Source organism: Carettochelys insculpta, chromosome 3 (assembly GCF_033958435.1).
Source record: "Carettochelys insculpta isolate YL-2023 chromosome 3, ASM3395843v1, whole genome shotgun sequence".
In the NCBI taxonomy this organism is placed as follows: Eukaryota; Metazoa; Chordata; order Testudines; family Carettochelyidae; genus Carettochelys; species Carettochelys insculpta.
The window spans coordinates 154,006,184-154,033,503 of NC_134139.1; the positions used below are offsets into that span (position 1 = coordinate 154,006,184).

Here is a 27,320-nt window from a genome sequence, read left to right on the forward strand (position 1 = left end):
TACCTAATAACTAAAATTGTTAGTCTTTAAGTTGCTACAGGACTGCTGTCTTTGGTTTGTGAAGATACACAGACTAAAATGGCTACCCCTCTGAGATATAAAAGTAGGCATCCTTTTACAGAAAGCCTTCAAAGACAAATTTTAAAGAGAAACAGCAGAGCTACAATTCATTTGCAAATTTAATATGATCACCTTAGGACTGAATAAGGACTTAGTATGGATGCCTCATAGAAAGGACAGTTTTCCCTCTCTTGGCACTCACAACTCTCCATCAACTGCTGGGAATGAACCATGGCCACCCTGACTGAATTGTGCTAATCCACATTTATCCTATACTTACTAAGTTATTCCCCTCTTCTGATAGGCTAGTGTATATATATATATATCCCTCTTTCTGTGATTTTCCTTGCATCTGATGAAGTGGTTTTTACCCCATGAAAGCTTATGCTCAAATAAATGTTAGTGTTTAAGGTGTCACAGGACTCGTTTATACTATTTAGCCTTCTTCAAGCAGGACTCACATGGTCAGGGGTAAGTCACTAGCAAGCAAAAATAAAAAAAATATTTTAAGCTGCAACATGTTTTCCCACATTCTTACTTCACATTTTCTTTGATAGAGACCCTAAATATCAACATGTTTCCAGTGTACTGAACCCTTAGTGCTCTTCATTTAAATTGCACTGGAAAACCTATTTCTCCTTTTCAGCCCACAAATGTCTAATGACACTAATATAATGCTATTATGATTTACCCCCATTTGTTTAGAAAGCTTTTAATTTTTCATTACACTGGGGTCTTGCAGTGTATGTTGTCCTTTTTCGAGATTGCAATCCCCTTTAGGTAAGGATTGTGTCTTTGTGTGTGTTGTATATGGCATATAATACAGAGGCCATGTCTACACCAGCCAAAAACTTCGAAATGGCCATGCAAATGGCCATTTCGAAGTTTACTAATGAAGCACTGAAATACACATTCAGTGCTTCATTAGCATGCGGGCGGATGCGACACTTCAAAATTGATGCGACTTGCCCCGACAGGGCTCCATTTTGAAATGACCCTGCCTACTTCGAAGTCTCCTTATTCCCATCTGCTTATAGGAATAAGGGGACTTTGAAGTAGGCGCGGTCCTTTCGAAAAGGAGCACCATGTGAACGAGCCGTGCGGCAGCGAGCCACATCAATTTTGAAGTGCCGCGGCCGCCCGCATGCTAATGAGGCACTGAACATGTATTTCAGCGCTTCATTAGTAAACTTTGAAATGAAGTTTTTGGCTAGTGTAGACATAGCCAGAATGTTTAAAAATCATAACCCATATCATGTTTTCTTTTGGGCAGTTAGCTATATGATAAATACAGGATGGTTTAAACTGCTCTGAATCCTTGGCATTGGCTTCAGTTGGAAATCAGATCCACTGCAATCAGAGCAGCGATGTACGATATGCAAAACGCACCGCACCCTATAGATGCAGGAACCTTTGCCCATCGGAGACTGACCAAGTGATTTGCAAAGTCATGTATGGAGACTTTGGATACTGGGAGGAAAATGTTATCCATTTGCCCTTTCAACCAGAAGAGCACCTTGTCAGTAGCCTTCAAAAGAACAATAGAAATTAAAGGTGGAAAAAATAACTTAATCCACCTCAGACAGTATTAATTATTCCCCACAAGCTGCCTCTATAGTTTGCCCAATCTAGTTGTAACTTGTTGGATGTGAGAGTCCTCTACTTCTTTTGGAAAACTTTTCAGAGTGAAGCACACTCCAGCTACATATATTATAAATTCCATGAGGCACACAACACGCCTTCTGCATTTTCTTCAAGTCAAGCTTACGGTCAGCACTTAAACAGGGACTAAGTGTAACTGCTGGTTCTTGTTAATGTCTAAAGTGGTAAAATTAAAATTGTTGATTCAGCTTGTACAACTGTTATTACCAGGAAGTCCTTGTTTTTAAATGGTTACCTTAAAATAAAGGAAAGCTGAACAAAGAGTGGCAGCAGCAGCTGGAATCATGCCCCTGTGTCCAAAGAACATTTATGCATAAAACTCAAGGAGATTGTAAGTAAGTATTTCCTTTGCAGCTGTGCCACAAAGTCAACAAGCACTTCAGAGCTGAAGAATGGGAACATAACCAAAGGGCTGGGAACTCTATAGAATGTTAAGAGTTTTTCTACCAAGAGGTTTGTTACAAAACAGACAATCGTCTCATCTCATAATTTTTAATAATCGCAAATGCTGATTTTTACTTTTGTTACTTATTACCATAGTCAATTAATACAGCATCTCTTTCTCTCTCACTCTGTGTTCCTAAACAACTTGAAATCTGACTGAAATTTTCCTAATCCATAACACATTTTCTTATTAAGCATAAACAGTGGAAAACTGACTGGGACTTTTGAAGAGGTGTGGCAGCTGGTTACATGTCAGTCCTTAAAAAGAACACAGCTCATAAGCAGTCTGTATTTTCCTGAGCTCAGGAGCTATTTCCTTTATTGTCTTCCTCCAACCTGATTCTATTCTGAGGTACTTGTATGTGCCCCATAATTACACTAGCAGAGTACAACACAATCTTTAATGCACATATTCTCACAAACATACTTGTGACTTAGGGAAGTACTAGCATCCTCCTTTTATAGAATGTGAATGAGGCACACAGAGGCACAAAAAGGCCCAGACCCACAAAAGAGACATAAGACTTGCCATGTTCAGTATCACAACATCTAACTTTTACCTGCCTAGAAAAATCACAGGAATACTGCTACAATCTGCAAAGCCTGAGTTAGGAGTCTTAATTCCCTATCACAGTGAATGCTATGAGCAGCCAACCAGGTAGCAGCCAATAGAAGAGTTTGCCTGGGGTTTACCTTGGGGGAAGCCAAATACGATTTGGTCCTTTTTCTGTAGTTTCTCTTTCGTCCTTCAAGGGGACAATAAACTCATCTGAGGGAACTCTCTCTGAAGACAGGGAAAATGGATAGTGATAAGTCGGCCGTTGTGATCTGCACAGCATGCACCATGTTTGTTTTCCTCTTGAAGACAGGAGTGATTTCATTTGTACCAAGTGCAAGCTGGTCATCATCTTGGAAGTAAAAGATTAGAGGACTCAAGGCCCAAATATCAATCTTTCAGGCCATCAGAGAAGATGAAGACTTCCTTGATAGAAAGCAGAATTTAATACTTCAGGTACAGCAGGCAGAAGAACTGGTGAAAGCAGTACAGAACAAGAAAGAAAACTGGAACAATGTAACCTCCAAGAGAAGAAAGTCAACTCAGGTACCCTAATTCCAGTGGAGTTAAGCAACCGCTTTCAGTCTGTCTGCACAAACAATACAGTGGAGATTGCTGTGGCAGAGACCTCTCAAGGAAGGGATCAGAAAACCCCACTGCCTGTAAGGCATGGAATTCACAGTCCTAGGGATGGGGGGTTCCATGACCACCATCCATAAGAGAAGATAACAGGTGGTCATGTTTGGAGACTCCCTCCTAAGAGGGACAGAGTCTTCGTCCTGCTGTCCAGACTTGGAATTTAGGGAAGTATGTTGCTTACCAAAAGCTAAAACCCAGGATGTGGCAGTCTTCCAAAATTAATCAAACCTTTGGATAATTGCCCCTTCCCACTTATCCCTTTAGGAACTAAAGGTACAGCCAAGAATGACCTTGAGCAGATCACCAGGAAGAAGATTAAGGAATATGGACCACAAGTGGTGTTCTCATCCATCCTCCCTGCTGAAGGAAGGGTTCCAGGTAGGGATTGTTGAATCATGGAACTAAATGTGTGGTTGTGCAAGTGGTAGCAGAGAGAGGGCTCTGGTTTCTTCAACCATGGGATTGTGTTTTGGGCACAAGAAACAGATGGAATCCACCTAACCAAAGAGAAGAAAGAGTGCCTTTGTGGACAGGCTCACAAACCTAGTGAGGAGGGCTTTAAACTAGGGTTTAAAGGGTTCACACACCTAGTGAGGAGGGCTTTAAACTAGGGTTCATTGAGGGACAGTGACATAAGCCCTGAGGTAAATAGGATACCAGGAAGAAACACAAGCAGGAAGGAACAACAAAGGAGGACCCCTGATTCATAAAGAGAAGGTAGGCCAATCAGCAAATCATCTAAGGTGTTTGTACATGAATGCAAGAAGCGTGGAAAATGAACAGGGAGAATTAGAAGCCCTGGCACAATCAATGAATATGAGGTGGTTGGAATAACGGAGACTTGGTAGGATGACTCATACAACTGGAGCACGGTCACGGCAGGATATAAACTGTTTAGGAAGGACAAGAAGGGGAGAAAGGGAGGAGGAATTACACTGTATAAAAGAGAGACGCATGATTGCTCAGAGCTCCAGTACACAGAGGGAGAAAAACCTTTTGACAGTATTTGGGTTAAGCTTAAAGGTGGAAGCAACAGAGGGGATATTGTGGTTGGGGTCTGTTATAGGCACCAGATAAGGTGGATGAGACAGAAGAGGCTTTCTTCAGACAACTAAGAAAAGCTTCCAAATCATAGGCCTGGCATCTCATGGGGGGAATTTAATCACCCAGACATCTCTTGGAAGACAATATAGCAGCATACAGACTATCAAGGAAGTTTTTGGAGAAAGTTAGGGATAACATCCTGGTATGAGTACTGAAGGAACAACCCATGGGCTGTGTGCAGCTTGACAGGCTGCTCACAAACAGGGAGGAACTAGTAGGAGAAGTAGGTGGCAACCTGGGCTGCAGTGATCACGAGATGGTAGATTTCAGGATTCTGACAAAAGGAAGAAAGATGAGTAGTAAAATACAAACCCTGGATTTCAGAAGAGCAGACTGGCTCCGTCAGAGAACCAATGGGCAGGATCCTATCAGAAGCTAATATGAAGGGGAAAGGAGTCCAGGAGAACTGGCAGTATTTTAAAGAAGTCTTATTGAAGGCACAGGAACAAACCATCCCAAGGCACAGCAAATATGTTAGGCAACCAGCTTGGCTTACCAGGGAAATCTTCCATGAACTTAAACTCAGAAAGGATGCATATAAGATATGGCAACTTGGACGTATGACGAATCAGGAGTACAATATTGCTCAAGAATGCAGGCGAGTAATCAAGAAGGTGAAAGCATAATTGGAACTGTAGCTAGCAAGTAATGTGAAGGGTAACAAGAAATTCTTAACATGCCTGTAGAAACCTAAGAGGATGATCAGGGAAGGTGCGGGGGTCCTTACTGAATGAGGGAGATAAGCTTGTGACTGATGATGTGGGAAAAGCTAAAACTACTAAATGCTTTTTTGCCTCTGTCTTCATGGACAAGATCAGCTCCCAGACTACTGCACTAGGCAATGCACTATGGGAAAGAGGTGAGTGGCCCCTACTGGGGAAAGAACAGGTTAAGAGATACTAGAAAAACTAGACATACACAAATCCATGGGTCTGGATTTAATGCATCCAAGGCTAGTAAGGGAATTGGCAAATGTCATTGCAGAGACTTTGGCCATTATTTCTGAAAACTCTGGAGAGCAGAAAAACTCCCAGATGATTGGGAAAGGGCAAATATAGTGCCCATCCTTAGAAAAGAAAAGAAGGGAACTATAAACTGGTCAGCCTTACCTCAGACCCAGGAAAAAATCATGGGCAGGGGGAGAGTACTCAAGGAATCCATTTTGAAACACTTGGAACAGGGGAAAGTGATCAGAAATAGTCAACATGGATTCATAAGGGCAAGTCATGCCTGACCAATCTGATTAGCTTCTATAATGAGGTAACTGGCTCTGTGGATATGAGGAAATCAATGGATGTGATATAACTTGATTTAGCAAAGCTTTTGATACAGTCTCTCACAACATTCTTGCCCAAAATTAAGAAACTATGGATTGGATAAATGGACTGTAAGGTGAATAGAAAGCTGGCTAGATGGTTGGGCCCAGCAAGTAGTGATCAACAGCTTGATGTCTGGCTGGTTGCAAGTGGAGTGCCCCAAGGATTGGGTGTAGGGCTGGTATTACTCAAAATCTTTATTATTTGTTAAATCAAGTTATATCACATCCATTAACTGGATGAGGGAATGGATTGCATCCTCATCAAATTTGCAGATGACAGTAAACTAGGGACAGGTAGATATGTTGGAGGGTAGAGACAGAGTCCAAATTGGAGAATTGAGCCAAACAAAATCTGATGAGGTTCAACAAGAACAAATGTAAGCTGTGTCTACACGTGCACGCTACTTCGAAGTAGCGGCACTAACTTCGAAATAGCGCCCGTCGCGGCTACACGCGTTGGGCGCTATTTCGAAGTTAACTTCGACGTTAGGCGGCAAGACGTCGAAGTTGCTAACCTCATGAGGGGATCGGAATAGCGCCCTACTTCGACGTTCAACGTCGAATTAGGGACCGTGTAGACGATCCACGTCCCGCAACGTCGAAATTGTGGGGTCCTCCATGGCAGCCATCAGCTGGGGGGTTGAGAGACGCTCTCTCTCCAGCCCGTGCAGGGCTCTATGGTCACCGTGTGCAGCAGCCCTTAGCCCAGGGCTTCTGGCTGCTGCTGTTGCAGCGGGGGATTCATGCTGCATGCACAGGGTCTGCAACTCGTTGTCGGCTCTGTGGATCTTGTGCTGTTTAGTGCAACTGTGTCTGGGAGGGGCCCTTTAAGGGAGCAGCTGGCTGTTGAGTCCGCCCTGTGACCCTGTCTGCAGCTGTGCCTGGCACCCTTATTTCGATGTGTGCTACTGTGGCGTGTAGACGTTCCCTCGCTGCGCCTATTTCGATGTGGTGCTGCGCAACGTCGATGTTGAACATCGACGTTGCCAGCCCTGGAGGACGTGTAGACGTTATTCATCGAAATAGCCTATTTCGATGTCGCCACATCGAAATAGGCTACTTCGATGTAGGCTTCACGTGTAGCCGTAGCCGTAGAGTCCTGCATTGAGGACAGAAGAAATGCAGAGTCCTGCACTTAGGACAGAAGAATTCATTTATCCAATCCAATTCTTATAGGCTTGGGACTGACTGGCTAAATATAAGACAACAGTTTGGTACTGTTATAAAAAAGCAAATGGATTCTGGGATGCATTAACGAGAGTGCTGAGAACAAGACCCAGGAAGTCATTCTTCCACTCTACTCAGAGCTCATTAGGCTCGGTTGGAGCATCCTGTCCAGTTCTGGGCAACACATTTCAGAAAATATGTAGAGAAATTAGAGAAGATCCAGGGAAGAGAAATGAGAATGATTAAAGGTCTAGAGAACATGAGCTATGAGGGAGGACTGAATGAATTGGGCTTGTTTAGTTTAGAAAATAGAAGACAGAGAGAAGATATGATAGCGGTTTTCAAGTACCTAAAAGAGGGTTACAAGGAGGGAGAAAATTTGTTCTCCTGGCCTCTGAGGATAAGAGAAAGAGCAATAAGCTTAAACTGCAGCAAGGGAGGTTTAGGTTGGACATTAGGAAAGACTTTCTAACTGTCAGGGTGGTTAAACACTTGAATAAAATTGTCTGGGGAGGTTGTGGAATCTCCATCACTGGAGATATTTACGAGTAGGTTAGACAGACATCAAGGATGGTCTGGACAGTGCTTGGTTCTGCCATGAGGGCAGGGGACTGGACTTGATGACCTCTTCTGGTCCCTTCCACTTCTAGTGTTCTATGGCTATGGCTAAGTAGCAGTACAGCAGAAAAGGACCTGGGGATTACAGTGACTGAAAAGCTGGATATGAGTCAACAGTGTGCTCTAGTACCCAAGAAGGCTAATGGCATATTGTGGTGCATTAGGAAGAGCATTTCCAGCAGATCTAGAGAGGTTATTACTCCCTTCTCTGTGGTGCTGATCAGGCCACATTTGGAGTATTTCATCCAGTTCTGGGCTCTCTGGTATAAAAAAAGATATCAGTGCACTGGAGAAGGTCCAGTGGAGGACATCCAAAGTGATTAGGGGGCTAGAGAACATGGCCTATGAGGAGAGACTGTGGGATCCGGGCTTATTTAGTTTGCAAAGAGAGAAAATTCAGGATGATTTGATAGCAGACTTCAACTTCCTGAAGGGGGACTCTAAAGAAGATGGAGAATGGCTGTTCTCAGTAGTGACTGCTGGCAGAACAAAGAACAATGGTCTCAAGTTACAAAGCGGGAGGTGTAGGTTGGATATTAGGAAAAACTATTTCAGCAGGAGGGTGGTGAAGTACTGGAATGTGTTATCTAGAGAGGTGGTGGAATCTCCATCCCTAGAGGTTTTTAAGTCCCGACTTGACAAAGTCCTGGCTGGGATGATTTAGTTAGGGTTGATCCTGCTTTGGGCAGGGGGCTGGACTCAATGACCTACTGAGGTCTCTTCCAGACCTAGGAGTCTGAGATACACTAAATGGAGAGAGATAAGCAGCTCCCTATTATGCTGGCTAAGTTAGCCAATTGGAAGTTCGAACTGCTGGGCTGTCTACTAAGCCCTGATCCTCTCACAGAGAGGCGTCCTCAAGTTCGAGTTGCAGGGAGGCATCTATCTGTGCTTGTGAATCACTAATCAGAGAAACACAGGCATTCAGCTGCCTAACACGCATGCAGAGCCTGACCCAATAAGTACACACAGAGGACACCTAATTCCACAGAAAAAATCTGGGTGAAGAAAGGAGGTGGGAAGAGAAAGATCTCCCTTAAACCTTCTGGTCAGGTTACTGAGCTGAGATCCAGGAGGACACCAGTGTTGAACTCCTCTCTCTACCTGATGAGGAGAAGAGATTGAGCAGGGATCTGCCATCTCTCAGTGAGTGTTCTGGCTCTAGAGCCTAGCAGTTATTTTAATATTCAATTATGCAATTATTTAATTAAAGCAGAACTACTTAAATAGGGAAGGTTGAGGGAGCCCCATGTCAGAATATAATAATAATGGATATAGAACTCACTTGAGAGATTGAAGATTTCCATTCAAACCCCTTCCGCTCATTGAGGGAGCCTCCTACCCCTCAGCAGGTGGGCAAATGTTATGTAACCATATACAGTGATCTCCACTAAAAGTCAGTTCACCTCAAGAGACATCACACAAGGGATAATAAAAGTTGTTTTGCGCCACCTGTAGTAATCACATAACTTTGGAGGTTTCAAAATTGACAGGTATTTAAAATAAATATATCCCGAAACTAATTATTTATATTCTCGTTAAGTAGGACATGTCACTATTTTCCATGGAAATAAGGAATATACCGCATTGGCATCCTATAATTTGGTAAAACATCAAGTATTTTGTCATGCTAGATACTATAGAGTTAAAAAAATCTTATCCATATACTGTACCTAGCACAACAGGCTGGGAACACTGAAAAAATTGTTATACCTACTAACAATAAGGTTCATGTTAATTTATTTATTCTACCATTTCCATATCAGAAAATACAGGTGTCTGCGAAAGAGTTAAGGACATTTTTACTAGTCCCTGCATGAAGATAGAAGTTACCTAAGCTATCACAGGTTGAACATACTTAACCATGAACAACTACATAAATGAAGCAATTCACCTTTTCACCTTCTGTTCCTTTATGACCCTCAATGCCACGCTCTCCCTGGTATAAAAACAAATCACAAGGTTCGTTGACAGGAAATGTTAAGCAAATCTCATATATAGAGTAAAGTCTACACAATTTATATTGCACATCATTAGTATTTCAGGCTAAAAATGAAGGTTGACAAGACTATACAACTTGGATACTGAATATATTTTTATCACATTAAAACATCTGAAATTTATTTGGAAAGCAGGAATGGAGCTCTGCTTTTGGCAGCTAACTCTGTTTATAGTCCATTCAAGTTAGTCCAGTCATCTCAGCCCAAGATACTAACCCTTATGCTGCAAATCAGAGTTTTATTTAAATTTGTAAGTGTGAGTAGCCAGCTGTCAAGGTGTTGTTCAAACATGTATACACAAAGCTTGCTCAGTGTAGACAACTTTCCTTCCTTCTTTCCTCGCACTCCTATTTAATAAGCCTACCATTATGTAAAATCTACAGAGGCAGTTGAGTTTTGCAGCCTATGCTGAAGGTCACTATATCCAAGCTCAGCCAAATCCAGACAGAAGTGGATTCCTGATTTGAGTATCCTTCAGGAACGATGACCAATCATCATTTTCATCCCATTATGAAATTCTTAGATTAAAATCTGGATCTGAACATAGTTCTTATAGTCAGATAGCAAACTATTCAAGATCTATGTAGAAAAAAAGATTTTAATTTACCCAGATATTAATGTATACATTCATTTTTAATGAGAAGTGAAATCAAAATTTTATTCCTCCAAGCATTGCAGCAGGCAAACTCTCTAATCCAAACAAACGCCATGCTCTTCCTTCTCAAAACCCACGTAGGAGGAAATGGTTCTCTTTCCATCTTTCTTTCACAGTATCCAAGTCCAGGGTGTTCCTTTGTCATAAATGAAGTCTACATGTCTGGAGATCAAGAACATTTCCCAAATTGCAGCATATGTTTTTTCTCTCACTTTAGTGTAGAAATTCCCAGTTTTGACTTTGTATCTCTCAATCTTTACTTTTTTTTGTAGATATTTTTAAAAAGATTTTTTTTAAGTTGGCCAAATGTTGACAGACATGTTAACAGGGATAAAACAATGCTTTCTCCTGGTATTGTTCTTGGAAACTGTTGAATCATTTTGGAGAACATGTTCCAAAGCTCTCACCCTCAGGCAGATGGTCATGAAAATTTCAGCCCAAATGCTTTGAACCTGGCAAATTTATAAGAAGCTGAAAAGCAAGGGCTTAAAGGTGTTGTGCAGCCTTAAAAAGCAGTGCTATCAGCCCTGCCTACAACAAACATGATTCTTTGAGGGCCATCATGATTGTGTCTACATGGGCAGCTTTTGTGGACACAACTGGGCTTTTGTTGACAAAACTCTCCGAGCATCTATACAGATAAAGGGCTCTGTGAAGAGTTTGTTGACAAAACTCAGCTGTCCAGTCAGCAGCATTATCCCTGTTCCCGATCAGGTATAACACCTCTGTCAACAGTGGTTTTTCAACAGAGTGCTTGTGTAGACACTTCTGTCGACAGAGAGAGCTTCCAGTTCCTTGGGCAGCCCTCTTTGCAGAGCTACTGGTTAGCCATTCTGTCAAAAGAGGGCAGGTCAGTCTGGCTGCTCTCTGTCGACAGAGTGGCTTGTTCCTTCAATCTGCTTGTGTGTGTAGATGCTACCTGTTGACAGAGGAACCTCAGCAGTATCTCTATCAACAGTGACCTCTGTCGACAGAGGCTGCCCATGTAGATGTGGCCCTTATGTCTTATTTGCTGAGATTTTTGGAGCTGCTATGGTATTCTGTTAATGAGTACAATGAAAGAGTACACTCTTTTTTGAACACACATTTCCAATAAGTATAAATAGTGCCTTTTTTGTTAAAAAAAAAAAAAAAGCTGGTACTCAGCCAGATCCCCTCTCACCCCATTGCATGACCCGGGCTGCCGAGGTGCCAGTACTCGGTACCAGCAAGTACCAGCATAAAAAAGCACTGAGTATAAAGCAACTGAGACTAAAAATTCCTGACCCAATATCTGGAAAGAATTCTTTTTCTATTCATGATAAAGTGTAACGACTTTGGGTGGGTTTTTTTTAAGTAACACTGTAGCAGAGTATGTTTCTGGTTGTTTATTGCTCCTATGCTTGCATATATTTGTTCATATTGAGATCTACTGCCTGTCCCAAGGTCTACTGATTGTAAAATAATATTTCATTTATAGCTCTCATGTGAAGCAGTTTAACAATAAAAGATTATTTAAATTGAATTCAGTATTTAAATAAATTAAGTTTAACTGACGAATACTTGGAAATACAAATCTCAAACATATAACAAAATCATTTGTCTGTATTTTAAGCTTTTCTGTAAAAAATAAATAAAGTAAGGGTTCTTTAAAATACATCATTGTTAAGAAGGTTCCCAAGATTCCATTCTATGGGTAATTCTATCTAACCAGAACTAGCAATATTTTACCCAAACTGCAGTTGGTAACACCAGCCAAATAGTATAATCAGAGTTCAACGTGCAATGTAGCTTACTCCAAACTTGGAGGGTAGCGTGCCCTGAGAAGATGGTTAAGGCGCACAGTCAGCCTATAGGGTGTAAGGAATGCCTTGTAGTGACCCCTGCTAGCATTCTGAAGATGTATCACCATCAAATTCCCAAAATAAACTTATATATTAGGCACCCATCCTCCTTTCTAGGTGGCAAAAATGTGGCCAGCCTTCCTGAGAGAGATGCAATACAACATGAACTCTCTGATGGCAGGAATGAATAGAAGAATGCTGCCTCAGAGGTAAAATTTGACCTGGAAGAGAGCAAGTGACTGCACTGCCACCATCCTTCTTCCTGGGGATTCATCAGCAATAGATAATTTTGAATTCCTGAATAAGCACACACCCAGTCTGCACTGGTCTAGTGCAGTTTTGGGGCCTAGCCAGCTTATTTAAGCTCCTAATGCAGAATGACATATGCACACAGCTACAATTCTCATGTCATGTATGGTGCCAGAGGCCCAGAGCAAGAGAATTTTAGACCCTATCTGCACTTTAAAATACTGACCAATGTCTATAGCTAGTGAATAGCCAGAAAATGATGAAAACATTCAGAAATGCAAATATGCAAGATAAAACTAAAATGCTTTCACCTTGGAACCAGGAAGGCCAGGAACACCAACTAATCCATCTTCCCCCTGAAACAAAATGTACAAAACCTTAATTACTGGGCTCTCACACACAAGAAAGAAGAAGAAGAAACCCCACACAAAAATTAAAGACTACTTCTTGTCCTTAATATCTTCTGTCTAATCAAATCCCAACAGATTTACAAGTAATTATGGATAGATATAGGCCCACATTATGCCTAGGTGAACTATGGATTTAAAGTAGGTTTGGATGTTAGCCTGATAGGACCAAAGCATGTGCGCAAAAAGAATAAAATCATGAGAAAGAAGAGTTGTTTTGCATGAAACCTGTAGTGACTCTTGAAATATCCTTGTTATCTCATGTACAGTTTGGGCTGAAGTAATAAAAAAATAATGAAAAAAAACCCCCCACCTATTTATTTGGGTAATGGGAGATGTAATCAATTATTTGTTTGTTTAGAAAGTAATGTGTAGTTTAATAGTTAGTGGAAAAAATAATCAGCAAAACAATGTAAGGAGTAAATCTTGAAAAGAAAGGGGCTCAGCCACAAATCTTGTCTTAATTAAGCCAGGGAGTAGGGTTCAGCCCTAAAGTCATGGGCTGTGTCTACACTACAAAAGTAATTTTGGAGGTATGTGTAGTACCCAGAGGCACTGAGACCTCATCTGGGGTGAGTAAAGTCTCTGCTCTACAGCCTTGGCTGAGAGCCAGCTGGCCTTTAGCTCATGTGGTTGAGTACAGGGCTTTAGACTCTCTGCTTCCAGGTTCTATCCCTGGGACTGGTAACCTGTGTCTGTTGGTGTTACATATGCATCTCCTAGAACTGGAATTGACCTTAGAAGGTCATCTAGTCCAGTTCCCTGCCCTCTTGGCAGGACCAAGCACCATCCCTGACATCTATTTGACCTAACCCCTAAATGGCCTCCTCCAGGATTGAGCTCATGCCCTGGGGTTTAAGCCAGCCAATGCTCAAACCACTGAACTATCCCTCCCCCCAGCTTCCAAGATGCTTACTTCAAAGTAAAGTGTCTACACACATACTACTTTGATGGTAAACTTCTAAGTAGGGCACTACTCCATTCCTGGGAATGGAGTAAGGAGTTTGAAGTTGGGCTCCCTACTGTAAAGTTAACTTTGAAGTAAGGGAAAATGTGTGTAGACTCTCTGCTGGCTACTTCAATGTAATGCCTAACTTCAAAGTTAGTTCCTAGTGTAGACACACCCATGAAGCTTGAGCAAGGTCCAATAACCAGCAATGAAATCACTGGTATATTATAACCGATGAAAAGCAAGGTTCCTTCCCTCTCTGGAATTATACCATGAATGGGAGACATCTCTTGTACCAGACCATGGTTTAAGTATTTTGGCCAGTGCTTAAAATTATATTGTTCCTAGAAGTCTAAAGGTATATATGCTTGTACTGGTATTTTGCACATCACCAACACCAGTTGGCCATTGAACTGAAAAATGAATGTTCATGGGGAAGCCGAGTCATGGTAAAACTTAACAAATTTGGAAAATTATTTCCAACAGCAGAGCAGAATTAACTGCTGGGCATATGCTCTAAAAATCTCTGTAATAATGCATTTGGGAGTGTGGACAACACTAATTCTCCCTCTCTCTCTCACTCTCTCTCTCTCCCTCCCTCTCCCTCACACACACACACACACGCACACACACACACAGCGGGGGAGAGGTAAACAAATGTCAAGGCAAACCAAAAATATTATCTCAACTATATAATTTTTTTAATTATGGTTTTGGGGAAACACTGATCTCTTGACATTAAACATATAACTAGACCAATATTGCCAAACTAATATTCTTGCCCTTCCTGAATGTTATAAAACTGCTTTATAAGTTCTGGGCAACAGCCATGATTAGAGAGTTATGGCCATATTCTGATAGGCCTTTCAGTGATGCAACTCAGGTATAATTGCCCTGAAATTCGTGGTATTAGAAATAGGTTCCAATTTATTTATGATGTGCTTCACAAAAGACTTTCCAGGAAGACTGATTAAAAGAATATTCATCTTTGCTGGGAGAATTTTCAAAGCAAGGGACAATTCAACAACTGCTCTTAACAGATGGCTTTCTAAGGTAAGGGTATAATCAAAAGAAATACTAAGAATTTCAATGTGCTTCATATTTCTGAATGAATCCATTCAATGAGCATGAACACAAAGAAATAAAGCTCTATACACAGCCAACCACCAATTTATGTCTCCACAATGGAGAAAATAAAAGTGCTTCCAATACATCAACTTAGTTCAATGAAAATATCTGTTCAATGTGCACAGCAAACGAGACTATATGTTATAGTAAAAAAGGGCTAAGGAAAGGATTAGGCCATTATATAAATTAGCGGTATTTGTCTGAGTTTGAATACTGCCTTTATTTTTGGCACCTCACCACCAAAAGCAGATAGCACAAACAGAAGGGATTCAGAGAAGTAATGGAAAAGGTCAGATATATAGAAAGTCTTCCCTGTGTTGACTGATGTCTCACTACCTGCCTTCATTGCTTCTTTGGACATGGCTACCTTATCAAGCTTCCCAAGGAAGACAACCTGAAGGAATGCAAGAACTGGAAGGGCATCACGTTACTGTCCATTCCATGAAAAGTGTTCAATAAGATTCCATTGGAGAGAATGAAAACAGAAATTGACCGACAGCTCAGTGAAAAACAGGCCAGCTTCTGAACTGAGGGATCTTGTACTGACCAAATAGCAACTATGATCACAGCAAAAGTGATCACAGAACAGTTGCTCAAGTGGACCTCCCTGCCACCACCCTGACATAAGCTTCATTGACTTCGAAAAAGACTTTGACAGCACTGATAGAGACACTTTGTGTAAACTGCTGCAACACTATGGTATCGCATCTAAAATTATTAATCTAATCCATTCAATTTATGAGCCCTTGACACGCCAAGTTCACAATAGTGTCTTGACAGAAATATTCAGCATACTCTCAGGAGTGTGACAAGGGTGCTTATTGTCAACTTTCCTGTTCTTCATCACAACAACTGTGATACTCCTGGAGTCAGCTAGATGTTTTGTCCCAAGACAGAGTGAAGTGGAGGAGACTTTTAGATGACTTTTAGATGACCTATGCTCCATATGGCATATAAGGGTTTAAGCAGTAGACCCTTCCCTGCGTGACAAGATGTATACAGTAATACAGGACTGGGTATGGTAAAGTGAGATCTCTTATTTCCCATCTTGTACTAAAGTATATGGAAATATTACATTAAGTTAAATGGCAATACATTTTAAAAATGATTACATTAAAAACTTAAAAATAACCACATCATCTTGTAATAAGTTCCTCCTGTTACCAAGATCAGGAACTCATCCAAATTCAATAAGGGAATAGCAATGAAGGGTCCTGCGGCACCTTATAGACTAACAGAAAAATTTTGAAATGACATTTATAGGACTAATATCATTCATAACTACACAGAATAAAAATGATTGAAACATAGATACTGTTTCAGAACAAACCAGAAACCATCAAAGCATTTCTCCAAAAAAAAGGACAGAAATAAGGACTCAGCATTCAATTTGACAACAGCCTAACACACCACCATTTCCTTTGTTGTAAAGTCCAACAGATGGATAATTCTTCAGTGGTTTTATTGGTTTCTGAAAGTAGTGTCTTCAGAATCAGTGTTTTCAGCCAATACATTTACAGTATGTATTTATTTAGAAATCTTTATGACACAAAAATTAAAATCTTTTATAGCAACCTATTTTAGAAGACATTCCATGGATTTTTGAGCTTGTTTTCTAATTGTGCATATATTTTCTAAAAAGCAGATATATAAATAGTTCAAATGAATTTTTTTTGAGAATTAAGTGAATTTTAACATTTTAACATGCACATACTGTAAGTATGTAAGCACTGTAATTTGTAAGTATTAATGTAATGCTACTCAAATGCAACCAAATGATTAATAATTAATTAAGAACCAGATTACCAATCCATATTTTAAAGGGTAGCAGTAAACCTATTCCAATAATTTTGAATAATTTAAAGTCATTAAAGGACATCATATGCTCTTGAATTTGCAACACTTTAGAAAATAATGTGATATATACAATCAAACATATTAGAACTTCGTGAGATTCCCTCTAGGGATGGGAATGAAAATAAATAACTTTAAAAATAGTAAAAGTTTATAAATGTTTTACTGACAAAGTCTATGAAATTCACAATATTTAACTGTGTCCCATGCTCAATATAAAAACAAGTAGTATACTTATTACAAGACTACTATTTCATTTTTGATTTACAGGAGGTTACTGGATATTTTAGAAACCCCAGCTATGCAATTCCTGTTAGTATCAATGAAAGTAATGCAGTTCAACTTTATTCACTGTTTTGAAATCTACGGATTTGTGCCTTTCATTTATCTTGAGCATGCCAGGACTCTGGATCCACTCAAAGGCTGAGCCTTTGAAAATGAGGACAATAATTATAGTGGTAAAGAAATGAAGTGGAACAATCAAAAATGGTCCACCAGAGGTCATACTAATGCCCCTTCCAAACATGTGCACAACATGCATAAAACCACAGAAAAGTTTATTGCTTTTAATATATAAATAAAAAATCAGATACTACGTCTCCACTGGTATGGTATTTCTCTCATCTTAGGTAAATTTGTTTCTCTAAGCCAGTGGTTCCCAACCTTTTCAGTAACACGGCACACTTCAATAAGAAACAATTCCATGGCACACCCACTCTTTTTAGCTGAATCACATTTTCTTACATTCACTATAGCTACAGTCTTATTAAAGAAGTTTGCAACATGGTAGTGCATACCAGAAGCTGAACAGGGATCAAATGGATGTTGAGTAACCACTCAAAATATCAGCGTTACTCAATTATTTGGGGGGAGGTGAGGGAAAGGTGGCTCCAGAGAGCAGCTCCCCTCCCCACAAGCTAGTTGGAGCTGGGATGTGGCATTTAAACTACCTCCCAGCTCCAGTAGACTCCTGCCCTCTCTCACCACTTACCACAGCGGGGAGGGGACATGGCCTTCCTGCCAGCCGATGGGAAGCAGCTTTTCAGCTGCCTACTAGCATGAAAGGGATCCTGTGGGATCAGCACTTCCCCTCAAGGTGGCTCTGCAAAGAAGGGGAAACCAACCAACCTGGCACCAGCTGGGACTCATGCAGCCAGTGCTGCTTCCTCCACTCCCAGCCTGCGGTCCTCATGCTCCTCCAGCTGCCGCTCTGCTCCTGCCCCCCACCCTGGTGGTGCTGCCCGGCTGCTGCAGCCTGCTGTGGTGGCAGCCAGGGAGAGAGCCACAGCCAAAGGGGGAAGAGCACCCTCTTCCACTGGCTGATTGCTCCCCACTTCCCTGCTGCTCCTCTGCCACCACCAGCTCAGAAGCACCCACCCACAGCTCCTGGTGCTAGCACTGCTGCTGCTGCCTGGACCATATCATCCACCTGTGCTGCGAGGGGTGCAGGTGGGCATCAGCTCCAGGTTGCTTCCTTATATCTCAGCAGCTGGGGAAGGTGGGCAGTGCGCAGAGCATCTGAGGCAGGTAAATCCTTGGCATGGTTGGAGGTTTGGGGCTGAAGGTGTTAAACTGGGGATGAGGGTAACAAATTTCTAACTGCTACAAACTTTGTGTGTGCTGTTCTCAGAGGGGTGACCAAAAGTACAGTTTAGCTATTTATTAAGGACGGTCCCATATTCATATACCCTGCAGCTCTTGATGTACTGATTTTGTAGCCAAATTTGAAAAAAATGGCTCTTCTCGCTATTTTCGTTGCAGACCCCTGACCTAGGGGAACAGCCTGTGATTCTATACTAAGTGATCATAGTGCTTGGGGTGTTCACGCTTGACAATTGGTTGGTGAAATCTAATATAGAACTCACAGCCAACTGCCTAACAGTCTGCCCAGCAACTGGTACTCAAGCTATTGAGTCACCGTAGGACAGCTTGGCAACAGCAACTTACCCAAGAGCAAGTCAGTCACAGACCCACATTAGAATGTAAGAGTACTTGAAACCAAAGCTCGTTCCTTTAGACCACACTCTTTCATTGGCACTGTGTCCAGTTTGTTAAACTATTAATCACTGTTTTAAAACTGCATACATCAAGAATGTACAAAATGTCATTCTTTCAACTAAATCAATAAAAATGCAGACGTGTAGAATTGTTTATGCAAAAAGAGACTAATTTCTATTTGCACTCACTAATTATTTTTGTACACAGCTATAGGCAGAAATATGAGGCAGTTTTTGAAAATTTGGACCCAAGATACACACAACTTATTTTCGAAGTAACCTAATGCTGTTCCTCTACTTTTTCCTTAGAAATGCCGTGTGGAATTCATCAAGCTCTTTCAGTTGACAACTATCCCTTACTTGACTGTCACTGTGAAGAATTCCCCAACATCAATAATCGGAGGGGTAGCCGTGTTAGTCTGAATCTGTAACAGCAACGAAGGGTCCTGTGGCACCTTATAGACTAACAGAAAAGTTTTGAGCATGAATTTTCATGAGCACAGACTCACTTCATCAGGACCCTTCGTTGTTGTTCCAACATCAATAAGACTTGCAAAAATCAGATGCTACCCTACCAAAAGGTAGCGTTTCCCACCTTCAGCAAACATGAACAAATTCACCATCAGAACATTCTTTCCTTAACAGCAAAGGTAACCACCTTCTGACATATACACTTCGGCACAGTAAAACTGATCTACATGCCTATTTGACATTTCTCCTTCTGAGTATATGCTTCAACCCTGAGGAGCACAATGCCTTGCTTAACTCTCATCAATTTCAGTGAGAACTTAACTGGGTGTCACGGAACTGAATTGCAAAACAGAAGAAGAAGAAGAAGAAGAGGAAAGGGAGGAAAGCCTTGTTGGTAAGGCATTCGACTGAGTCTCTGATCTATGTTCAGTTACCAGCTGTGCTCCAGACTTTGTGTCACCTGTGGCAAGTCATTTAAATCTCTATGGGTATTCCGAGAATAAATTCACTAATGCCTGAGAATTATTTCAGTGATGGAGCCTTCTGATCAGGCAGAAAGAACTAGATTCTGCCAAGCAGGAGTTGAATGAGGAAGCATCGCTCCCACTGTGCCTTAAAAACCCTGCTAGCACTAAGGTTTTGTACCATTTCTCTGCCTGTGGGTGTTACCCAGAAGTCACCTTTTTATGTCCCATTGTTAACTTCCATCCTACAGGCTGAGAAATACTGCTATACATTGGGCACAAATAGCGGTTAGTAATGTTTTGTACATATTGGAAAATATGGCATTCATATGCCATGAGCATGTGCTAGGAAATAAATCCCATTGGACTGATCTAAGAGTGGCTCCAAACTACTGTCACCACTTCAGGAGTCTGATTTGCCTAGCATATCCTCAAGTTTCACTTCACTTAAAACCTATTTGCTCACAAAATTAGAAATAAAAATACAGCAGTGTCACAGCATACTCACTGAAAAATTGTCACTCATTTTTACTAATTATAAAATAAATCAATTGGAATAAAAATATTTTACTTACATTTCACTGTATGGCATTTAACGAAACACAAACAAGTCATTGTATGAAATTTTAGTTTACACTGATTTCATGTAGCTTTTTGTAAAGCTAAGACAATATCTAAATACCCTCAAGAAAACCACTGTGAATCCCCAGGGAAACATGTACACGAGTTGAGAATCACTGATCTATGATATTCTATTGAAAGTCAAAGACCGTGCAAATGAAAAACTTGAAAACACTTGATATTGAGGACAGAATAAAACAAACAGAACTTTCTGTGTACAAAAGGTTCCAAAAGATTCATAATCTCATATGAAAATTTTTTAGAAAATTAAGCCTAGGTAGCTGAATATTTCTAACAACTTGTATTGATGAGATAGACAAGATTTTCCAGTGATATTAAACTCTAGACAAATTGATAGGATTTTTTTAACTGTACTGGTTTCTTTAATGTGAATCTCTCCACAGAGAAATTGTCTCAGACACACCTTTGCTTGATTTACACAGCCTCAGAACATATTAAAAACCCATTAAAAAGTCTACAAAACTGGAAGTTATTTAAATGCAATTGAACTTATTGAAATAATACATGAAACAAAGTAACTATAAATGTTAGTTAAAACTGTTCTGTAACCACAAAGGATTATTTGGGTTTTAAAAATGGCCAAAAGCTATTATTTGTTATTATATTAATTATTATGATTATTGCACTAACAGTAACATTTGGGGCCTTAAGTAAAGGACACGCAAAGAAACACTCTTGGGACAATAATGAGGGTTCCAAAGCCAAAAGCCTTCTCTGAAGGAAATATTTTTCTCCAGTAAGATTTCATCTATTTATTTCCTTCATCTCAAGATTCACTGGACCAGATACTTAGCTGGTATAAACTGGCTTAGCTCTAATGATTTTAACTATTGTATACTCAGATGAAAAAATGTCAGCAAGAACTATACCAATGCAAATATGATGAGGTTCTGTCTCAAATTATGGAGCTTCATAAATCAGAGCAACATTTTTTTCTGATTACCTAATGGCAGTATACTTAATTAACCAACTTGTCATGCAATGCAAGTAGCTCTGAAATACCACTTTCATTTGCCTACTGCACTTTGGAAATTAAAGACTTGTCTCATGGCTGTATCTGCTTTCTTTGAAACCAAAGCTCTTTGATATACTCTAGGCATAGATTAAATAGGCTCCATGGATTAGGTAGTGGTACATTCAAAGGTTATGGTTACACTGATGCAAATCGCCAGCAGCAGTATGCAAGTGGGTGGTCTTGAAAATGCAAACAGATGCTCATTTGCACATTCGCTCACCAGCAAACACTGCCGCCAGCATGAAAATAGCTGTGTAAACATGGTTCTGCTGGCAAAGCCCCCCACCCTTTGTCAACAGCCTCTTACGCCTGATGTTTTTCCAAGCATACGAGGCTGCCAAAGCAGGGTGGGAGGGTGTTGCTGGCAGAGCCACATTTACACAGCTTTTTTCATGCTCATGGCAGTGTCTGCTGGTGAGCAAATATGCAAATGAGTATACATTTGCATTTTTGAGACCGCCCACTTGCGCACTGCTGCCAGTGGTTCATGTCAGTGTAACCACAGCCACAGTGTATTTAGAATTTCCATATTTGGATCATTTTCAGACCTCTAAATCCAAATATTGCTCAGTCCAAATATCAAGCAGATCCACATGGGATTACCTCCTATCCTCAAGTTCCAGGTCACCTCACCACTATTAATCTTGAGTAATCTTTCATGGAACAGAGGGTGGAGTATGGCAACTCAGTAACCCTATAATAGTTTCCCCTGCCCCTTTTCTTAAAATATATTTGGGATGGCTTGTTCTTCTCCAATTTTTTCTTTATGATGGGGCAAGTGACGGAAGGAATTGCACTGCTATGTCTCCAGTGAGACCTCATTGCTTGCATGCTCACCAGCCTTATTCTGCTGTGACTAGGTAGGGAACAGCTCAAAGTGCCGTTATCCTTATCACATTATGGCTGAAAGCTGAGAAAATTCAGATAGCGCCAAACATGTTATTCATCAAAGGTGCTCAGCACCTCCTGAGATCAAGGGCCTCGAAAGGAACCTGAGACCCTTTGAAAATCTGATCTACAATAAATAGAGCTACAGTAAATAAACACTCCATCCACCTGCATCTGACGAAGTGCGTCTTTGCCCACGAAAGCTTATGCACATACATTTCTGTTAGTCTATAAGGTGCCACAGGACCCCTCATTCCTTTTGCAGATCCAGACTAACATGGCTACCCCTCTGATACTTGACTCATCTCAAGCACAGTATTCCCTACACCCACAAGAACCAGGAGCAAGGAGACAGCCCTGAGAATTACCATAAAGCACTGTGCTTTGGATGGGGTTTTTAATCATTTGTGTAAAAAGTGTTGACTGTTTGGCAGGGGGGAAATCAGGTGTAGAAAACATATGTACATTTTTCTGCCTGTACCCCTTTCTCTTTTAAGTTGCAATGTAAGTGTTTCTAGCCCACAACTCAGACGAATCTGTACAGTCTGGTTAGGAAGCTCCTCCAGCCATTTCCTAACACTACCCAACATGACCTTGTCAGTGCAAAATAGGCACTTTTGTTGTTGTTGTTTTAAAGTTCTTGTAGGTGCATCACGTTCCAGCTCACTGGCTTGCCTTGTTACTCTGGAGAAATGCCTCAATATAAAATACAATGAAAAATTGAAAATCTCAAAAGGAAAGAAATATCCACTGTCACTGTTACACTATAGGTCCTACTGTCTAAGGCTCTGTGGGTTCACATTAATCAAATGTGAGACAGAGTGCCACACTGCAACCTCTGTGGCTGGTTCTCTAGTCACTCACACAAAGGCAATAAGACTGCTGAACAACACAAAGGTCAACTTTTCTGCTTTTTCTCCATTCACCATTGTGAAAAGACCAGAGCATTAAAACAGAGCAACCAGATAGTTTCTTGTGGTTTCCTTTCTACAGTAATCAGAGTGCTATTTTAAAACTCACAGTATAGCAAATGAGCATTTACATTCTACACATATGTATTCCAGTCTGTTAAGTCCTCGTCTACTCTACACATTCGTGTCAGTAAAAATACATTGCTCAGGGATGTGTAAAGAGATTGGTTACTTATCTTGTAACTTTTTCTTAGAGATGTGTTGCTCATGTTCATTCCATGTAGTTGTGAACACACAGCATGAATGCATCCTCGGAAATTTGTTCCTTAGCAGTACCCATTGAGCCAGCAGTGGAGCTCCCCAGGTATATGAGCTGATATATACCCCTGCTAACCCTCCACCCTGCTCGATTCCTTCTCACTGGACTGCTCCGAGGAAGGGGAGGCCGTGAGATATGGAATGGACATGAGCAATTCATCTGAAAGAACAACAGTTAAAAGATGAGTAACCCTTCTTTCTTCAAGTGCTTGCTCATCTCCATTCCATATAGGTGACTCCAAAGCAGAAATTCCAGGAGGTGGCATCAGAATTCTAACCTTCCACTGAGTGGAGGACAGCTCTACACAGGGCAGCTTCTTCCCTGGCCTGATGTGTTAATGCATAATGGTTGGCAACAGTGTGCACAGAGGACCAAGTGGCATCCCTACAGATGTCCAGGATAGGGACCTGAGCCACAAAGGCTGCTGAGGAGACCTGTGCTCTTGTGGAGTGTGCCATGAGGGGAGGAGCTGGGACCCCTGCCAGCTCATAGCATTCCTTAATGTATGCCATGACCCAGGATGAGATCCTCTAAGCAGAAACTGGCTGCCCCTTCAGTTGTTCCAGAATGGCAATGAGGAGCTGGGGTGACTTGCAAAAGGGTTTTGTTTTTTCCAGATAAAAGGCTGAGGCCCTTCTAACAGCTAAAGTATGTAGCACCAGTTTACCTGACACATGAGGTTTGGGGTAAACGACTGACAGGAAAATGTCCTGACTGACACATGAAAATTCAACACCACCTTAGGCAAAAAGGCAGGGTGGGGGCGTAACCTGACCTTGTCTTTAAAGAAAATTGTATAGGGGGACCTGAAGAGAGAGCCCTTAGTTCAGGTACCTGCCTAGCAGATATGATGTCCACCCACAGCGACACCTTGTAAGAGAGGTGTAGCAACGAACATGTTACCAGGGGTTCAAATGTAGGCCCCATAAGCTCAGACAGGACCAAATTAAGATCCCATGGGAAATGGGCTGTTGCACATGCAGATAAAACCTGTCCAGGCCCTTCAAAAACCTGTTTTCCATTGGATCCACAAACAGGGTCTTACCCCAACCGCCCCAGGTGGAAAGCAGACATAGCAGCTAGGTGGACCTTAACTGAGGAAGAGGATAACCCCTGAAGTTTAAGGTCCACAAGGTAATCCAGGAGCAGGGAAACTGGAATATCTATGAGGGACACCCCCTTCTAGGTAGGCCAGATAAAAAACTGCTTCCATTTGGCCAGATAAGTAGCTGTAGTGGAAAGTCTCCTGCTTCCCAGATGTACTTTCTGTACTCAGGCTGAACACTGGAGCTCCATTGCTGTCAGCCACGGAGCTTTCATGCTGTCAGGTGCAGGGACCACAGGTCCAGTTGGTGGATCCTGCCAGAGTCATGTGTGATCAGGCTGGAACTAATGGAAGCATGATCTGTCTGTCACACAACAGACTCAGAGAGTGGAAAACCAGTGCTGCTTGGGCAATGCAGGTGCAATGAGGATCAGAGAAGCTCTGAAATCCCACACCCACAAGATCATGAAATGCATTAGCAGAAACAGTGGAAACTCTTAATAGACCCTCAGACCAGGGAGTTAACAATGTATCTCCCAGAGAATCCCTGCCCAGACCCCTGAGGGAAAAGAACCTTGCACACTTTCTATGCTGGTGCATGGCAAACAAGTCCAAAAGAGGAAAGCCCCACATGTGGAAAATATGCAGGGCCAATTCCCCCTGAGTAGAAAGGCCACACAGGTGAGGTGGACTGTTCTTATCTCCCTAACATTGAGGTGCAGGTAAAGGTCACCCCTTGACCACTTACCTTGTGCCTACATGTCTCTCAGACAGGCTCCCCAACCAGTATCTGACACATCCTTCATGAGCCAGAGGATTGGTGGCAGTATGGAAAATGGGACCCTGGTACATACCTCCTCCTCTCAAGTCCACCAGTCCAGTGAGCAAAGAATGTTGTGGGAAAACCACCACCACTCTGTCCCATACAAGGAAGGACAGTTTGTGAGTACATGCCTGCCACATCTGCAATAGGTGCAGTGCTTTTTTTTCTGCTGGAATGCCACCGAATGGCGTTCTGGCACCTTTTTTCCTGGCACTGCCATTTTTAAAAGGTGTCTGAGCAGCTCCAAGCTGCATGTGGCTCTTTAAAGAGCCATTTGCAGATCCTGCCACTGCCACTCTCTTTCAGCTCCAAACAAACCGAGTAAATTGAGTCCTACTATCAGCACTGCGGGGCACTGGCAGATGGAGGGAGCTTCACGGGAAGGTGAGGGAATCTGGGGTTGGGCATGAGGGGTTAAGCCTGGGAACGGGGGGTGGCAGTAGGGGGATGGTTTGGGGGTGAAGGAGATTAAGCTGCCTGGGGACAGGAGAGTGGCAGCTCTGGCTCTATGACATGAAGGGTGAAGCTTAGGCCCCTCATGAGGGATGGTTAAGCCATGTGAGGCGGGAGACTCTGGTCCTGCAGGGGGCAGCTTGGCTTGCACCCTGTGCAGGGAAGTGGGGGGGCTCGGCTCAGTCCCCATGCAGGCGGTGGGGCTAAGCAGCTGGGAGGTGGCTTGGCTCCTCCCTCCCAGGGGCTGATATGCCCTGCGGGCTTGAGTTCCACCACCTTTTTTTCCTCCTAGAAAAGAAGGTACTGAATAGGTGCATGCAGACCCTGGCATGCTGAATTACGTAAGTGCATGCTGCCATTAGACCCAGACGTCACATGCACGTCCTTGCCATGGTTAATGGGAACTGAGGACCTGATTACCAGGAAGTGGTTTCTGGTGAGGGAGGTACTGGCCACCATCAAGTCCGGAGTTGTGCCCATGAACTCTTACTGGAGTAGGCACCAGGGTAGATTTGGGTATGTTCAAGAGCAGGCCCTGCTCCTGGAAGAGACCCAGTACTAAGATGATGTGTGCCTGTACCTGTTTGGCAGAGTGTCCCCACAGTGGCCAGTCGTCCAGTCGTCCACTTCCTGAGGGTGGTGGCAACAACCTCCATGTACTTAGTGAAGACCTGGGGGAGCAGTGGAAACCCCAAAGGGGAGGGCTGTGAACTGATAGTGTCTCCTGCCCACCATAAAATGGTTGAACAGCTGATGGTGGGACTTAATAGAGCTATGGAAGTATGTGTCTTTTATACTGAGACCACCATACCAGACTCTGGGAGCCAACAAATAGATGATGGACACCAGAATAACCATTTTGAACTTCTTCTTGACCATAAAGGTGTTGAGGTCTTGGAGCTCTCAGATGAGAGAAAATCCACCCTTCGCCCTGAGGACCAGAAAACAGGAACAAAAACTCGTATCAACCACTCCCAAGGGAACCTACTCTACTGCTCCCACGGTAAGGAGCTGAGACACCTCCTCCCACAGGAGAACCTTGTGGGAGGGATAGCTGAAGAGGGATAGGCTAGAGGAATGGGGTGGTGAGGAAATGGAAGCGGGTAGCTGGTAGGCTGTCCTCAAGCATACCATCAAAATTCCCATGGGCATGAGTTGGGTGGTTTGGGGGAGGGGGACTTAAGCCGCCTGGGGGCAGGAGGGCAGAGGCTCAGGCTTTCTGACAGGAGTGGGATAATTTACAGGACAGGCCATGGTCTTGCTCCTGAGTTGACTGGTTGTGACACTGCCATTCCTTCCACCACCATTTCTATTGTGGCGGCAGAAGTCGGGTTGTGGCCCCTGTTGGGAGGACCTGGAGACATTCCTGTCTGAGATGAAACACTGCTGGGTAGCCAGGATATGAATTCCCAAGGACTTAAGGGTAGCCCAGGTAACTTTCGGGCCATGCACACATTGACCCATCTGGTCATCGAAAAAAGAGGGGCACTCAAAACAGAGGTCCTGAATAGTGGTCTGAAGCTCAAGGGGCAATGGTATGTGCCACCACATGAAGGGCAGCCTGTAGTGAAGCCCTAGAGATGGCCCTGCCCTCCTCCAAGAGGGCTCTAAACTCAGGCATTGAGCCCCTGGGGAGAAGCTCTGAGAACTTGTCCATGG

The 27,320-nt window shown here is 42.4% G+C and overlaps 1 protein-coding gene across 2 annotated transcripts in view; it reads right to left on the reverse strand.

Annotated features, from left to right (window-relative positions):
- Positions 1 to 27,320, reverse strand: part of COL19A1 (collagen type XIX alpha 1 chain) — a 338,823-nt gene that overhangs the window by 212,573 nt on the left and 98,930 nt on the right. Inside the window, exons 11-12 of one of the 2 annotated variants that reach the window (XM_074991086.1) lie at positions 12,607 to 12,651; positions 9,463 to 9,507 (exon numbers count right to left, since the gene is read on the reverse strand). In XM_074991086.1, the coding sequence (XP_074847187.1) occupies positions 9,463 to 9,507; positions 12,607 to 12,651 (90 nt within the window). The remainder of the gene's footprint in view (positions 1 to 9,462; positions 9,508 to 12,606; positions 12,652 to 27,320) is intronic. The other variant, XM_074991087.1, reaches the window with a different exon arrangement.